The 18,641-nt window shown below is 40.4% G+C and overlaps 1 protein-coding gene across 2 annotated transcripts in view; it reads right to left on the bottom strand.

The window, feature by feature from the left end:
- Positions 1-1,382: 1,382 nt before the first annotated feature.
- cbfb (core-binding factor subunit beta) overlaps positions 1,383-18,641 on the bottom strand; it is a 27,478-nt gene continuing 10,219 nt past the window's right edge. The window contains exons 4-7 of one of the 2 annotated variants that reach the window (XM_086109067.1): positions 9,231-9,347; positions 8,954-9,049; positions 7,215-7,280; positions 1,383-2,100 (exon numbers count right to left, since the gene is read on the bottom strand). In XM_086109067.1, the coding sequence (XP_085965193.1) occupies positions 7,251-7,280; positions 8,954-9,049; positions 9,231-9,347 (243 nt within the window). In that variant the 3' untranslated portion in view covers positions 1,383-2,100; positions 7,215-7,250. Of the gene's footprint in view, positions 2,106-7,214; positions 7,281-8,953; positions 9,050-9,230; positions 9,348-18,641 lie in introns of both variants that reach the window. The other variant, XM_086109066.1, reaches the window with a different exon arrangement.

Here is an 18,641-nt window from a genome sequence, read left to right on the forward strand (position 1 = left end):
GATAAATTCTAAACATTAAATATAATGATAAATCAGAACTAAGTTGATAAATAGAGAAAGGTACTGTATTGAAATATCCATTATGAATACAAGAGAAAATTGACAACAGTGCCAGGGTGTGGATGTATATAATCCCGATACAAACCAAAAGTTGTAAAAATACCACGGTTAAGGGTAAAGTATGAGCCTTAATGGAGACTTCTTTCTTCTTACTTTTTCTTTTCTGATTGATATAAAAATGATTTATTAGATATAAACACATAACGGGGTAGGACTAGATACGTTTTTTACTTCTTCCTACTCCCTTGAACATAATAACTGTGTTGAATGAAGACTGATTTCTTTCTTTTTACTGTTTTATCTACCTTATTTTCTGTCAGATTATTACTGTATATGTTTTATGTTCAATAAACAATAAAAAAAAAAAAGAAATTGGCAAAAAGTATTCTTGGACGTCATCAGCAGGGGACACAGAGCGACAAGAGCATTTGTCAGTATGCAGACCTCTAAGCAGGTCAACTGTTCATTTCCTTTTAATTTCTTTACAAACAGAAAAAAAATACACAAAGTAAAAACATATTTATGAATAAACTCCATGGATTGTTCTCATTAAAGGGGGAATCGCTTGACAAAACAAATCGATTTTGGTCAAAAAGTGATTCACGCCCCCCCTCCCTAAAATAAAAGCAAATTTAAAAAACATGTTTGATATTGTAAAAACATTTATATGACCTAATAACAGAACTTTGGATCCACAATCAAAACACGGGGAAAAAACCACATGAAACAAAAGAAAAGCAGAAGAAAATCTAACGAATAAAAACTTTGGGGTATTTTATCAATTACAAATTGCAACATGTTAGACACAAAACACTACTGTTGTAGCCACTAACAAAGAGAAAAGATGAAAAAAATGAATATATTTGAAAATGAGTAAGATTATAAAAAGTAAACATCATGACTTTCACACACGCACAAAATAAAAGATAATTAACACATTTCACTCCGCTCGTGCCAGAACAGGAAATTGTTTTCTTTTACTGCATTCATACTTTTACAATTCTTAATGAGGAATAACTGGGGGGACTGGCCAATGGATGGATTTAAAATACAAAAATAAGGATGCTCAATTCAAACTATGAATTGATGTGTGTTTTATTTTGGTGCATGGCTTACCTGTGTGATGTACTTGAATCACCCAATTATTCCTCATCCGAACCCGAAAAAGGGAGCGTTGTAATGATAAACAGACTGCCCATATAACAGCCAACAAAGTAGCCCTCAATTTTGTTCCATGCAAACAAAATTCATGTGAACTTCACTGATTGTATCACAGAGTGCAAAACACACTTGGACGACATGTTATAAAGCCCCCCCCCCCCCCCCCCCCCCCCGCCAACATTATTTTCCTTGCTACATTACCCCTGACTTAATATATCTTGCCAACGCGGTCATTTGAGAAACAGTTGAAACTACCACTAAGAAAACAATGTAACTCTTTTGGCATCACTCCCGCACATCGACCTCCCTTTCATTCCAGCAAGGTGAACTTTGGTCTCAGAAAACAGCAGTTTGGTGCTGTTGTTGTTGTTGTTGACGACGTACCAAGTTAAGTGATCATCACCGCTGATTAACTTTCTATTTGATGATCCTTCTGTTTGACTCTGTCATCCTCTCTTACATTTATTCATGATCAAAAATATTTTTTTGGTGTGTATACTCAGTCATTAAACCCAGGGGCAAGATTTTGCATGAGCTGATCTTCAATTCTTGTTTACTCAGACGTTCGTCACATTTAAATGTGAGCAAACACAGAAGGTGTTTATTTTATTATTCTATACGGTTCACTTTCAATTCAATTAATTACCAACATTCAAATGCCGAAATAAAATAACCGTTTCATTGAAAAAAAAAAAAGGAAAATACTGGTATATAATTGCAAAATTCAACATTTCATTTCAGCTAATTGTGAAAGTGAAAGAATATCAGCCTGAGTCTCCTCCACTTCGTTCCTCCACTCGTTGACGTCTTCCTCAGCACATCTTGTGTTCCGCATCAGCACTGGCTATGTATAAGCCAGGGCTGGGATCCTGCTGTCGTCTGGACTGGGGAGAGAGGGATGGAAGGATGGCAGGGGAGAGAGGAAATATTAGACAAAAAAGATTAGGACAGAAAGGAGGTTGAGAAGGATAGTAAAAAAGGAGGTAGAGAGAGGAGATGTATTTAGTCCAAGATTTTAAATATCCAAATATATCACACAAACTCAAACGTTTCTTCCTGCATTTATCTTAAGAAAAGCACGCAGAGCAATATTTCGAATTTCTTTGCACAACATATATTTTATTTGTACGTATCAAATTTTAAATTAGTGCTCCTAACCCATTTATGTGTTGAACAGAGACACTAAATCAATGTATTTATTGGTCAACACAACTAAGTCTTGAAATGTAAAACCTAATTCAATGAAACAAAGAGCTTTAAGCATCATGGGAAATGTTATGCCTGTCACAAAACATGAAGTCAATATATGCATCCATCCATCCATCCATTTTTTGATGCGCTTATCGTCACAAGGGTCGCGGGGCGTGCTGGAGCCAATCCCAGCTGTCTTCGGGCAGTAGGCGAGAGATACCCAGAACTGGTTGCCAGCCCATCGCAGGGCACAGAGAGACGAACAACCATCCACGCCCGCACTCACACCTGGGGACAATTTCAAGCGTTACATTAACCTGCCATGCATGTTTTTGGAATGTGGGAGGAGTACCTGGAGAAAACCCACGCAGGCACGGGGAGAACATGCAAACTCCACAAGGGGAATGCCGGAGCCGGAATCAAACCCTGCATCTCTGCACTGTGAGGTCGACGTGCTAACCCGTTGACTACCGACCTCCAAAATCAATTTATGTGCTGATCAATTGCACACAATAGAACGTTTTGAAAACGTAATTGTGCCCGTAATGTAAAATGTCTACATCTTAAACACTTTCACACATAAATGCTTAGATGCTGTATTAAAAAACAAAACCAAAAAAAAAAGTTTTAATAATAAGCAGTTCCAACCAACACCACTAGAGGGGAGAAGAGAGCTTTTTAAAGGTAATACTGTGCCGTTGACAAATTTGTATCTGACAGACTTAGATGTCTGGCACTGAAACGCGCACACACACACACATACATGCTGTCATTAGGTCTTCAGAAGTGATTGTCATAACTTTCAAAGTATCTAATGGCAATGAGCCTGGTCCTACTGTAAAAATACCTGCGGTTATGTGTTTATACTTGTGATAGCTGAGAGAATTGGAGAGGGAGGGGGATGAGCGGGTGAGAAACTGGGCACAAGGGGAGAAGCAGGTAGCACAGCAATATGCAGACTGAGATAGTTAATAGGGTCACTAGTTCAACCGGAATGCCTTTTGTGACGCTCGCTATAAAAGCAAAATATCACACAGTCGCACGCTCAAGCTAGTCATGATATAATTTTACCCCCGATCAGCCTGACTGACTCAGTGTGTATCTACAGGAAAACACTTGTCAGAAATAGAGGCACGGCCGAATACATTTCAGTCTGTCTGTCTTATCTTAAACCAACCATTTGTTTGACCCCCCCCCCCCCCCCCACCTCCCACTCCCCAATTCATGCAATACAAGCTTTAAATGACTGACTCAGAATCACTCCCCTCTTTACTCGCCATGTGTGGATGAAGCATATCACACTGGACTGACTATCTCACTCCTATTGGATCGAAAACCATGGCTGTGCAATCAGTTTTGTCTTCGCCAAACAACGGAGTTTACTTTTGGTGATAAAAATACTGACTGTTTTTGCTGTTTCACGGTGTGGCGTTTCTCTTTGCAGTAGGGAGCACTTCAATCATAACTGGCAGGAAAGCTTTCTTTATTGATCCACACACAAATTGAAGCCTGCTAGTCCAGTGTTGGCCGCTTAACCACAACTCAATACTAGAGAAGTGAGTGAGTTTGTGTGTGTGTGTGTGTGTGTGTGTGTGTGTGTGTGTGTGTGTGTGTGTGTGTGTGTGGTTGATTGTGTGTGTAGTTGTGCCGCAGCTTTGCTGTGTCTGCAAGTTTGTGCATGCGTTCACTTGAACAATACAGTATGAATATGAGACGAAGCAGGGGGGCTGATGTCGATCAATACTAATGATATATTAATGCTTTCTGGCCCACATTATCATTTACCACCAAATTCTCTTTCTGTGTGTGTGCGTGTGTGCACCCGCGCAAATGTGAATATGCATTTACCAATCCATTGCATCCATCCATCATTTTTGCAGATGCCTTTTGACCTTGAATAAGTGGCAAAGCCCCACTTGGGTGAATGAATTAAATTGCGTTTTTCTGAACTATTGTCTACAACTTCCAAAAATAGGAAATATAATATGTCAAGAATCCATTTTAAAAATCCCTTAATATTTGGTATAATATGTATTAACTGTGTGCATTGTAATGAAGAAGTTTAGGGTACTGTAAGCCAGTGAGATAGTTCTTAAAATGACTATAATGCATATTAACATCTATCCATCCATCCATTTTCTTTAGTTTTCTCATCCTGTTCAGGGACGCAGAGAACTGGAGCCTCTCAGGATAGAACACTGATTTGAGCCACTTTTACATGTGTCTAATTTTGCATTGAATGGGTGTGGGAATTCGCAAACTGTTTTCAAAAGTAAAGCGGTACTCCCAGGTAATTGGTTTGGGTCGTTTTCAATTAAGTAAACATACGCAAACAAAAATGAGATGACTGAAAATAAACTCCCAATCATGCTGCTGTAAAAAGATAACCAGTTACTTAGAAAACGTTGCAAATTATGCGACTGCAATAGAGCCGAACACAGGACACAGCCACTAATTTAAGAGTCCAAATGCGCATCAAAACAATTTCTCTGCCAGATATAAGGCCTGTCTATGTCTTGTTCAGGGTCTTTCAGGGGTAAGAAATGGTAATTCTATTGATTCAGTGGGAGATCAGTAGGACCTTTCTTCTTCTCTGTGCCTCAGGGAAGAAATTTGAGCTCAGCTAGATGAAAAGTGACCTTCAAAAAAAATGCCTGACTTCCTCTCTTGGTACTTTACTCATATGATCTCTGTCTGCTCAGTGCCTTCCTTTCTGTCCTTTCTAGTTTTTGTCGGAACAGGAGCAGCCACGTTTGTTGGGTTTTAATGAGTTCTGGTCCATATTTCAATCTACTACAGTATATCTCTTTTAGGGGGAAGCAAGGTGGTGTAGTTAAGTGATCCCTGTTTTGAATGCTGGCTCAGGCACACCCAGTGTGGACTATGCATGTTCTACCTGTGCTTGCGTAGGTTTTAATCTCAGTATTCCTACCCTAAAACATATATATTAGTTTAACTGATGACCTCTAATAGTCCATTAAGTGTGAGGTGTGTGAATGTTTTTTTCTCTCTGTGTGCCCTGCGATTGACTAGTGACCAGTGTGCTGTACCTTCCTGAAAATCAGCTGGGGAAGACTCCAGGTCTCAGGTGACCCTAATCAGGATAAGTGCTACAGAAAATGAATGGATAGATGGTCTGATGCAGGCATGCGCACAGATATCAGATATTAGCGGTGCTCCAAAACCAGCCCCTTGCCCTGGATAGGAAAAGTGCCTTTTGCCTGAGAGCATTTTTCCATCATTCATCATCATTTGAAAAATACTAAAAATCTCAATTACCCCAAAAAGTGCTTTGATATTACACAGGTATTGAATTCTTAGGAGAATTGTGACCATCGCTGTGTCCAAGCCTCTGCCATTTCAACAAGAGTGTCTTTTATATCCTATGCTAGGGGTGCCCAAACTTTTTCGACCGAAGATCGACTTTTCGATCGACCAACCTCCCGCGATCGACCCCTTACCACGCACGCGCACGCACATACACACGCACGCCATGATGAGCAACGGCCTGACACGGAGGCATGTGACGCACTTTTGCAGCCGGTAAACTATCGTAGCTTACACGTACCGTTTTAAAGTGCTTCCCTCGGCCCTCTCGATTCCTATTCTTTGCCCGTGCCCTCGGTGAATTGTACACGAAACAAACTCTGAATGAGAGTAATGATAAGATATACTGTAGCACAACAGCTCTGATCACAAGCTGCAGTTGCAGACTGCTGAGCGCTAACAACTTTAGGTGACGCAGGTCACGCGCCACCGTAGGTTAAAGATTTACCTGCTTTATTTTATTTTATTTTTTTTAATACTTTTTTGTGAAAATGAGACTGATATGATGATTCGGGTGCAGTGTACATGAACACAAAAATATATATTACTAACATGCACAAAGACACACAAATGGTTGTTTGTTTTTGTTTTTTTTCCTCTATACCCCTCACGATCGACTTGGGATCAGTTTGCGAACTGCCGGTCGATCGCGATCGATGTAATGGGCACCCCTGGCCTATGCAAATGTACCTTTCATTAAGCAGGCATTTCAAATGAGCAAGAAACTGAAGAAAGAAAGGTGGCGTTTTTCATCATATCTTTTTTTCATTACTGTAGGTTTATCAAGAGAAATGAAAGCAGAAGTTAAACATATCTCTTGATTGCGTCAATAATTTCGCCAATTAGTGCCCTATTTTATTTATTTTTTTTGGGCTTGAACACCTGCCCCCTAAAATGTCGGTTCAGTGCATGCATGTGCCCTGATTTCTCTTGTAGCAGATAAAATGGAATCTGGAATGCCAGGAGAAGCATTTTAAAACGGTACAGGTGAGCTACCATTGTGGTGTTCATGCATTTAATACACTGCAAAAATGCGTTCCATGCCTCCATGACAGGTCTCCCACAAAGGTAGGCAGTGATTTCCTTTTCACAAACTCAAAAACTATTGTGTCTAGTTTATTTTTCTGTTTCGTTCATGTTCGGGGCCGTTATGGCTGTTGCTCATCATGGCGTGAGTGTGTGCGTGTGTGTATGCATGCATGTGCGGTAACGGTCGATCGCGGAGGGTTGGTTGGCTTGAAAAGTAGATCTTCGGTCAAAAAAGGTTGCCGCCCCCCGCCCCCATGACATATTTTTAAATGCATATACATTGACAAGCACACATTTGTCAAGCACGCAAAGAGCAATCATAAAAACACAGCAGAAAGTCATGGAGAAGGACACACACACACACACACACACACAGATTCCCACCGACGCACAGGGTAGTTTAGTGCATGACAGTGTGATAAATATGAGAAATGAAGGACACAGACCCTGTTGTTTTCTGCTGGCTGTCTGTCTGTCTGTCATCAGTCCCAGATTTTAGAAACCACAGGGTCCTGAAAGAAATAAACAATTCAGGGTTCATGCGCAGGACGTCAACTTTCCGTTGATTGCGCCAAAGTCTTGAGGATAAAGCGAGTTTGCATTGAGTCTGTTAAATAAATGTTTTTGATGGGTACAATTGCAGTATGGAAGAATATTTGACATAGTAACAGAACTTAACAAAACCCCAAAATAGCTTCTATCTTTGAAAAGGCACAAAGAAAATTATTTTTGGTCAATGGTGAGTAAACACTGTTTTTCCTTTCGAGACTTTTGTGATACCCTTTGTGACAAAAACTAGAATCAGTCAGAGGCAATTAACTACCAAGCAGGGATGTTGTTAGTTATTTGAAGGCCCAAGACAAACCAAGTCATAGGGTCCTCCACATTGGTGTACTGTACTGACAAAAATGTTCATCCCAACACGGGGGCTTCAGCAACACAGTACTTAACATTCTAGAGCAAGTGAATCCTCACAGTGCATTTATTATAATTGATAGGAACATTAATCAGCATTCAACACAGTTGACAAATGCGACACCTTTTATACTCGGTGAGTATTCACGAAAATGAAAAGCGTCATTCATCAAAACCTTCCGTTTCATCTCAAGTACAACCTCCCCTCGGCTGACACAAACAAATGCTAGTGCTGCTGGTAAGTGCGTCTGATTCTTGGTGTTGTCATTTACGCACCTTCGGTCTCAGTGAATAAGGTTGAAAGCTTTGGGAGTACTTATGAAACGTGTTAGTTTTCGCCTCAGCATCATATCTTCCCCACTCCACCGGGTTCACCCTGCTCATTTTCCTCACAACTGCTTTGCTGCCATCTTGCTGAATCAAGACCGCACATATGCTATAAAAAGATCGATTAATTTTGTGGAAGCCCTGAAGGTGGGGTGCATTCGAAACAGTCATAAGATATCCTTTATTTGTCCCACACTGGGGAAATTTACAGTCATGATCATTTTTAAGCATGTAAATGATGACAAAAAAATATAGCACTGCTTTAAACCAAAGAAAACTTGATGAACATATTTTTCAAAAGACATTTGGGGCCCTAGGAAATTGTTCTCCTTATTGGAATTTGGCCATTGCTATTAAGATTTTATGGCAAAGTGATCATGCACTAAACCCAAGGTTCATTTCAGTCTGGTGCAAAAATACTGCGCTTGATCCCCAAAAAGTTAAAAACATACAAGCACACTTCAAACAACCCCAAGATGCCCCAAAGGAAAGCAAAGCAAAAGCATGTACATGAAAATGCTATTAAAAAAGCACAAATCAAAAATTCTCCAATTGTTTTTAAGTTTTTAAAAACGTTCCACATTTATTATTTTATCAGGAGTGTCGAATTGAATGCAAATAAAAAGAATTTCTAGTCGTTTAGGATCTGATACCAATGCTTTTTATTGATGATTTCGGTTTTTGCCATGGTATCGGTTTCGAGGTATTTCACTCAGCTATAGTATGAAAGTTAAAATGTTCATATTGAGACAATACTATGACAACACTCTTATCTGTTGTTTACTTCTTCATTTGCGGGTGCACAAATGCAGTTAAAAACAACCCTCAGTGTAAGAACCTCTCAAATAGCAGAAACCAATGCACGAAAATACTGTTGGTGTTTGAAATGAAGTTGAGTTCACTGTCCGAGCATTTCTAAATTTGAGATGGTTCACTCTCTCACCTCGAGGTCCTCTCTGTGTGACCGCTCTCGCTCTTCAAAGTCTCTGGTTCTGCGTCGAGCCTCCTCAAATGCTGCCTGAGCCAAAGCATCCTCATGCTACACGCACACGAATACGCAAGTAGAACGTCAGATTACTGTAAAGGCTTCTGGGGCACAGCAAGTCGCAAACAAGCTATTTTGTAAAATAAATAAATAAATAAGAAGAAAATCCTAAGTGAGATACAGTAGGAAGGCATGTGCATTTAGTTATCCGCTATTTTAGTATGTGCTGTGGTACCTGCGCCCTCTCATCATCATATTCCAGGAATCCCATCCCGTCCAGCCTCTGTAGGTCAATCCAACCTCTCCAAATCACACACACTCCATTCAAGATCATTGGAGCCTTTAAATGGACCTGAAGAAACAAAGAAGCAAACACTCACAATAAACATCTTCACAAGGATATAACAACATAGTAGAACATGCAGGCTGTATAGAACATAATATGAGTTATTTACCAATGCTTAAAATTGACTCCCCAGTAAGACCCCCTCCTAAACCCCCCAAAAGCCCCCAAACAAACAAAACCCCCAAATAATTTCAAGATTTTGATGATGCAACAGAAATAGTCAGTCAGTCTTGTTTTAGTTCAACATATGGGGCTCTACGTGTAGACAATGCTCACGCGCTTGGTATGTAAACTAGGAAAATCTTCATATCATCATCATTTTGTGCGAGTGCAAACCTTGTTTTAGCATGTTTAACAATTTAATAGAACACGCTGCGCCAGGCTGGGCACTGCGGGGAACCGAGAGCCTTTTTTTCTTAAACCATCAGCCCAGCTACTTTTGGGGTCACACACGGACACAAATGATTGGGGTGGAAGGCCATCTCCAGGTCCCCACTTCACACAGGGTGATTTCCCCAACTTTATATCATCGGTGCAGGTCTGTTTGCACTTCCTTATAAATGTACTTTGCACACAAGGACTCCAGCAAGTCAGTTTCTGCTTCGGCCATGTTGACCGTGCGCCTGTCCTGTGCTGAATTTACAGGGAATGAGAGGAACCACTTTCGTTGGCTGGGAGGCAAGTCGGGTGTGTTCACGCCCACAATGGCGCAAATGCCCGTTTCTACTGTGCGCATCTGCGGAAATACCAAAAGAAAGGAAGCTCCACACATGAACACAGTAAATGTGCGATTTGCGCTACACTTGAGTTGGGCACAAATACAGGGCCCGAAATGTTTTCTATTTCAGTAAGTTTTCAATGGCAATGTTATTTTGAGTCACCTTTTACACATAATGGCTTTGACTTTCTGGTGTTTTTTTAGAAGGAATACTGATTTCATTCTCAAAGCACATGAAGCATTTCTGTACTTATAGGGCACAGTCAATGTGAAAATTAGCTCCCTCCATTTTTTGTTAATTAACTTGTCTTTTCTTTCAAGTTAGAGCTGCAGTTACATTTGATTCTTCTTCTTCTTCTTATTTATCTTGTTTGGTTTCTTAATGCCTGAATGTCAAAATAATCCGCATCTTTGAATGAAAACAACTCAATTTGCTCAGATTTCAAAACCATATTTACCATAAGAAATGAATGGAAATACGACTCGAAAAAGAATGTCTTCAAAGGGACATATTATGGAACACTGACTTTTTATTTTTATATTTTAAAACAGCGCTAGGCTCCAAAGTATTTATAGAGGAGCTCAGACAGGGACCTCTTTTACCACAGCTACTCACACTGCACAGAGGATGTAGGGGGACCGCACCCCGAGAGGCTGTGGGTTTTTATGTTTATTCCAGTCAGATGTGCGTGCGTACTTGTGCAAAGACAAGGAGAGAAGAGAAAAATTAGTAGCAGAATGCGAGAGATGGCTTCCACGTCATTGGTGCAGAATGATACTTTAAAAAGAAAACTTCATTTTGCTTGACAAGGAAAATATTTGTGTGTGTGTGTGTGTGTGTGTGTGTGTGTGGGTGGGTGGGTGTATACTGTGTGTCTGTATGAGGGGAAAATATGCAGAAACGGTCCAACCACAGACTTCCTCTGAGAACCATGTCAACCCCCACATCCATTTGCTAACACACACACACACACACACACACACACACACACACACACACACACACACACACACACACACACACACACACACACACACACACACACACACATCGAAAAAAGGAAAGGGAAAACAGCAAAATGTGGCGTTAAATTCAGCCTCCTCATAAAAATGGAGGAGCTCGGTTATTTGGTCGGTCCTGAAAGCATTGGTTTGATCGGATGAAGGTAGTGTACTGTCCAGGAAGCGATGTGCTGTTGCCAGCATGCCACGTAGTGCTCAGGACGGCAGGCCTTTATTTTAAAATTATGTATTTAAATTCCTTATACATAACATACACACACACACATATATATATCTAAAATACATATATGGACATTTGTGTTTGTTGCTGCAGGGTTTGTTATTTACTTTTAATACAGAATAATCATTGAAATTAAGATTAAGACTCTGGCACCGCAACATATTTGTTAAGCACAGAAGCTAAAGAAGTACCAGGCACCCAAGATCGTGTTCAACAATGTCAGAGCAAGCTTCTAATATTTTAGCTGAGGTGGCAAATGCAGGTCTTGCGAGTAAAAAAGAAACCCTGTCACAGTTGGCCTTTAGGCACAGGTGATTCAACTCAAGCTCATTTACCTGCCGACAAAGACTGACAGAAACCAGAAATAACAATTCTGGGGGTGTAGTGGATAAAACAGCACATTCAGGTAAGCCTGGTGTGTTAAAAAGTTGATCAGTAGAAACTGAAACTGTGTCAGACTGTCAGCAAAAGTGGGCAGAGTCATTTTCACCTATTAAACTGCCTTTGAAAAGTAGTCAGACAGCTCTCGCCAGCCAATATGGGGCACTTGCTTCGTGGCTAGCTATGAAGCACTACTACACGATAATGCTGGCAATAGGTGCCATATGTTAATGTCAGCATAATTCATTGGAGTTTGTATTTTTTTTAGCACCCTTAATTAGTGATTGAACATGATTTCAGGATGAAAGTGTGCTGATATTGGTGGCAACAATTTGTGACAGCAATACAAACTGGACAAGTTAGGCAGTTGATGTTTCCACGCGCTGCCAGAAACAACTTGAAAATAAAAGCGTGACAAGGCACTGATGTCCATGTAATCTTTGGTAAACAAAAGTTTATTTTTAAGTTGGCTTTCTCACCGCGTGTTACCGTCATGCATTACATGAACAAGAGTTGCTACGGCTGGCTTGATTGTCTTCCCAACGGTACACACCAAATAAGTACTTGAAGCAGAAGCAATTACAAGACCATTTTTTTTAAACCAAGGGACTCGAATTAATCACCCCTAGTGGACAGGCCAACATGTGACAAATATGTCGATGTTGGCATACAAGAGTCCTGCACATACAGTGAAACTCCTCTACAACGAAATTGTGTTTGCAGCAAGACATTTTTCACAACAGGGGGTTTTCACTGTAGCAAATTTGATCTCAGATATAAACACACACACACACACACACACACACACACACACACACACACACACACACACACACACACACACACACACACACACAAATGTATGTGTACTCTTTATTTCTATTCCATTTTAGCAATGCAATGTTCTTGCTGCATCTGAAACTAACAATAACAAATACTTCCTGGACTACTGCGCATGTGTAAACCAGTGAGCTGGTTGCTGTTGCCGTTTCCGAACGAAGCAGCAGAGGTTGCTGTTGGATTAGACTTCGTTGTAGTGATTCTCGTCGCGAGGCAAGAGCAGAGAAAAAGATTTCGTATAACGCAACAGGGGCTTTTTTTTCAATGTATGGGGGGCAGGAGAGTGGGAATGGTGTTAATGCATGAAGATTTTTTTCACACTTGGGGGTATTTTCACCCATGTAGGTTTTGTTGTAGAGGAGTCAAAAACTACAATCTCTACTCATGCCCACATCACTCTCTAAAAAGATCGCATCTATCGCCTCAAAATGTTGTATTTTATGGACAAAGCGTTTTCCTCCGTCACTGACATGAGCTTCTTTAGTGATGCCCTTCTGGGGAGGGAAACGGTATCACCATAAATCGGTAATATTGGTGAGATCATTCATCTTGGAAAGGAGAGATGTCCACAGAAATGTTGGTGAATATTGATTGCAGTTTTCAGCAACTAAGCAGCATTTAGTTTTGTATATTACGCATTTAGACTGTCCAAAACAATGGTTCGGTGTTGATCCAATGAGTTGTGGCTTGATGATAGATCTCCAAGTAGCAAGTGAACGAGGCATCTTCCCAAATCGCTTCACTTTGACAAATTCGATATGGCTGCGGTGTGGACCTACTCAAGATGGCATCTATGTAAATGTGCTGTAAATGTGGTCTATGGTAATATTTGACAGCGGTGGTCGCAAAGGGCGCCATTCTGGACTGTTGACTGAGAGTGGCAGTGCTGCGCAAAATTGAATACAGTAGTGTCAAACATATGGAGCAAAGTAAAGTCTATCTGTAGGGTATTCAAAATAAATGGGCCCCCTCATACATTTCATGTGCCCCCTCAAGTCTGAGGTCTGGGGATGGGGATGGGTCTGGTGTGTGATCCTGCGTGCGTGCATGAAATAGTGAGTGTTGGCGGACAGTGTGTGACACAGATGTGGAGTGAAGAGTTGGCACAGCATCTCTCATTCAGTCTCGTGCCAACCATCCAGTCAGCATCTCACAACTGCCCATAAGACAAGACATAACGCCCACCAGTGGTGATAACACAATAGGCATCTTTGTCTTCCAATTCCTGAGGAGTGACAGTATGTGGCCCCAAAGCATCGACACACTTTCATCACACAACCTTGTAGATGTTCTTTGTGTTTATTTTGTCATGTGTCCTTGACTTAAAGTTCAAGTTGTGTTCCATCAATGTGAATCAATGTACCAGTTGATCAACATGGGTCACACATTGCCAGGACATTAAGGAAAATGACCCAAGTATTTGTCTCATGAGTCATCCCTGATTCACACACACGCTGTGAGCCTTTCACAGCTAGCTTCTTGAACATGACACAAACATTGCGCTGATGTCACGTCAGTTCTGATGTTTGGGGGATTAATCACACTGTTTGTTTGTTTGTTTGTTTGTTTATTGAACATAAAACATATATACAGTAATAATTTGACAGAAAATAAGGTAGATAAAAAAAGTAAAAAGAAAGAAATCAATCTTCATTCAACACAGTTATTATGTTCAAGGGAGTAGGAAGAAGTAAAAAACTTATCTAGTCCTACCCCGTTATGTGATTGTATCTAATAAATCATTTTTATATCAATCAGAAAAGAAAAAAGTAAGAAGAAAGAAGTCTCCATTAAGGCTCATACTTTACCCTTAACCGTGATATTTTTACAACTTTTGGTTTGTATCGGGATTATATACTTCCACACCCTGACACTCTTGTGTCAATTTTCTCTTAAAATCACTGCTCATGAGGAACTGATGCTGGGGACGTTCTCTACACTGTATAAACTATCATTTGGAATTGGACCGCTTGGAATTGAAATGGATTTCCATGGGACAGGAGAAGTGAACCAATCTCTTTTTTCGTCAATGGATGCTACAGCTTCTTGTTGACTTTGAAACTTAGCTTGTAGCCGACGTGTGCACATTTTGAGCATGACGTCTCTGATCCACTGGTTAAAGGACACTTTGATTCTCTCCTCTTTCATCTCAAACTGCTTCAAACAACAAAGCGTGTGACGGAAAAGTGGTTAGGACTGCACGACTGTCCGTGTTTTATGTTATGTGTTGTGTTTATTATTTTACTTTATGTTAACTGTTTTGTGAAGCGCTTTGTTACAGCTGTCGCTGTTGTGAAAGCGCTATATAAATCAGCATGTATTGTATGTATTGTATTGTATTGTATTTAAAATTTTAAGTACAGCTTCCTGCTTAAGTTCCATGGGTTGTGTTGGTTGAAAAAAATGCTAAATTTTTGATCAGTACCATGTTTCCTCATTTGACACAATCAATTTTTTTCAGGGAAAAGACAAATTGAGGGGTGTTAGGTTAAGTGTGTGTGTGTGTGTGCCAGGGATGACAGCAGCAGGTTAGTGGCCTTGTTCCAAACCACAGAGCTAGCATTACATGTCTTTTGTATGGCATATGTGCCCACACAGACATAGTGAGAGTTGAAATCGAATACACACACACTGTAGATACAGAGATTAAAACACACACACACACACACACACACGCACACACTGTTCCACATTCTCTTGGATTTATGAAAGTCATTAAGGAAGAATTGGCCAGAACAAAAATGTGACCCACTCAGAGGATGAAAACTCGTGTTTTCATTTGAGAGAAATAATCATGACTGATGTATAATTTGTTGTTATGGATGTATGAATGTAAAATGAATCCAGATATAAGACACTGTGTAAGCCTGCACCATCTTTTAACCCTTTTGTGAAAATGTTTGTTCCGTTTCCGAAATCCCAGGGTCCACCCCCTGAACACACGCTACCACAGACTATTCTCCACACTTTGTCAACCCCGACATGTTTCTTGTTCTGAATTAAAACACTGAAAGCATTTTCCTCATGTTTCCCATTGCATCGTAATGTTATAATGGCTCGCGGCAGTTGGTTGTGTTTTTTGTCTCTCCATTGTGAGCTTGTATGCATTTGAGTTCCTCTTTGTATGAACCAACAGTTGCTTGTTCCTATGGCTTTCACGGACATGGAAATGCCATGCAAATGCACATAGAATTATCATTCATCATTCACTGAAGTTTGCATTGTGAAGTGACCTGTCTAAAATGGGTCAGTCATCCCAATTCATTTCACGACTGTACCAACAGATATTTTTTTCACACGACATACTGTATGCTGTTTTGTGAAGGAAAAAAAAAGTTTGCCAAAAATCTGAACTCAAACTAAAGTTGTTTGATCAATTTGCTTTCTATCTATAAACTGCGCCTGATAGCCAGAGCTTGGAACGCAGTAGATAGAGAAATGGTATCTGAAAGTTAGAGAATGTTTTTTTATAAATGTATCTGGATCACATCAGAGTTCATTCTCACTTGACCAAACAGAGTGCATGACCAGTAGTCACACAAACCAAACCTGACAAGTGGAAACATTAAAAAAATAAAATAAAATAAAAAGCCCACAATGTTTTCTGAAAATCGGTTAAATACTGTGACTTTGATTTATGCTGGTTTCACACATACAAAACTGAAGACATTCTCTCTCAACAGGAGGAAATTCTGTTCACCATGAATATAATGGTGTCTGTATTATTTTGTTGCGCTCCAATTTTGTGGCCAACCCTTTTTTTTTTTTTTCAAATTGTAGACCTGCCAACCAAATGATAATTATGTCTGACTGCAATGACAAGCCAGGTAAACCGTCTCGCATATTTCACTCCTCCCACGGCTACTGGATGAGGACATACAACGGAGGAATGCAGCTGACACACACATGCTGGATGTCACACCGGCCTGAGCTCTCACTGCATCGGACCTTGTGTCACTGTCAGTTGTTTGTGAATCTCTCTGACAACACACATTTCTCTATCTCTACGTGCGGAGCGATACGGTCCAACAAAGGCACACGGGGAGGATGTTAACAGAGGATGTGGGCTGAGTGTGGTGCGGTGCATTGTGGGAATGGGTGTGGTCATTGCTCTTAAGCCTCGGGCAGGAAATATGAAACCTGGATGGCATGTGAGTATGTGCATGTGTTTTGTGGTACACTCGCCTTTGCTAAGAGGGAGACCCTGAGAGCAGCCGTAACAGAGGGAAGCAATTAGTGGGGGAGACTTTGATGATGTCACCGACTGGTGAAGAACCCTTGGCACAGCTTCTGTTCAAAACACTTCTTATCTGACACCAAGGCCTTTCATTTAGTGATTCATTTTAAGCAGCAACGCCTTCTCCTGTCACACGTCAATGTTTGCATGTGATTGTGTCAGAGAGATTAATGGCATGGACAAAAACCACATGCTTCTAGATACCGGTTCACAATCAAATAGCAAGTATCGGTTTACATAAGGGATGGACGTACAAATCATACCTTTAATGCAAGGTGTTATTTACCAAAAGGAAACCAATAAAACAAAAAAGTGTGTGGCTTCATTGTTGTAGAAATTAATTAGTTTCTCTGGGAAAAATGCAACTGAAAAATACCCCTCTATATTGACACATTTTACTGGCAACATTTTTAACACACGGTTACGTCTGTGATGGGTCCAATGAGAAGTATCGCGTGTAATTTAGTGCTGCACAAGAGACACACACTGGACAATGAGATGGTCACAAAGGAAAGCAATGCCATAATGCACAGCAAAAATTTGCAAGGGGTCAGCCGGAAACAGTAAACAAGGTGCACACTGGCATGATATTCCACAATTTTTACAAAAAGTGTACTTATGCAAGTTTTGTGGAGGCAACAATGCACACGTGTGCAGTAAAACATTTCAGAGAAGCGGAGGCCTTTACAATTTGAGATGGGACGACAAGCTGCACAGTTGACATTAAAAACCAATACCGTGCCGAGTATTAGGCTAGCCATCACGTGCCTAAACGTATTAGATGACAGCGGTGAGGGGGTTCGTACAGTGAACGTCACACTACAAAAGTTAATCTGCGACGGGGCACAGGGGGCCGGCCGGTCTCCAGTTCACTCGCAGCCTTAATGAGGGCAAACATTATCGAAAATGGACGGATGGCAAAATCTACAACATTGACATTTCACCATTATCCAGTGGTATCCAATGAAAGGAGCACATGCAGCCAGGAACTGAGAATTGACTTGCAAACTATCAGAGCATTGAGGAGTGGTCCCACTGCAAAGGATGATCAAAAACAAGAGTGTTTTCGGGGGCTTATTTTCCCCCAGACCTAACTGAACTCTGTTCAACATCCTGATTATGCAGTTCAAAGCAATCACAGAACAATAGCGTTTCTTTTTTTCAACCCTGTTTAAAAAACATAACCTCCACATGCGAGAACTGCACTTGTCATAACTTTTGAAATGGTATTCCATTACGTAGGCAAGAATGAGGCTGCCTATCAGTCTCACAAACATGCTGAAAGCATCTACTAGAGTCAAAAGAGATTGATAAAAAAGTTCTACGGTTGCAGAAAACTATAATGTGTCCTTCTCGACCTCCTCCAAATGTTTTCTGACTTCCGGGTTGAGTGAACGCTGGCGCGTTTTGGCTGCCGCTGCTCAACCCGTATTGTTTTGTGTTTTTTGTTATTGTAAAGTGTCCTTGGGTGTCTTGAAAGGCGCTTATAAATAAAATTTATTATTATTATTTATTAATAGGTATCAACAACAAAATTGTTAAATAGATGAAATTAACTGCTATCACTTCATTCAGACAAACTGGAGACTTTACTGAGAGACTTCAAATTAGAAGCAGGGTACATCCTGGACTTGTCACCAGTCCAATAAACAAAAACATTCAAACTCATATTTACATTTGTGTACAGTTTAGAGTCTTCAATTTTCAGAACATGCATGCATTTGGAATGCAGGACGAGAACTAGCAAATTCTTCAACAAGATATTCCAAAAAGACTATTTGAAACTGGATCTCCTGACTGAGATGGAGCTGTTAATCACGATTCAACCTTGCTTCCATGACACGCATTATTAAATCCACTCATTATTGTTATTAAAATGAG

Source organism: Hippocampus guttulatus, chromosome 4 (assembly GCF_054856545.1).
Source record: "Hippocampus guttulatus isolate MCC_2025c chromosome 4, RoL_Hgut_1.0, whole genome shotgun sequence".
Taxonomy (NCBI): domain Eukaryota; kingdom Metazoa; phylum Chordata; class Actinopteri; order Syngnathiformes; family Syngnathidae; genus Hippocampus; species Hippocampus guttulatus.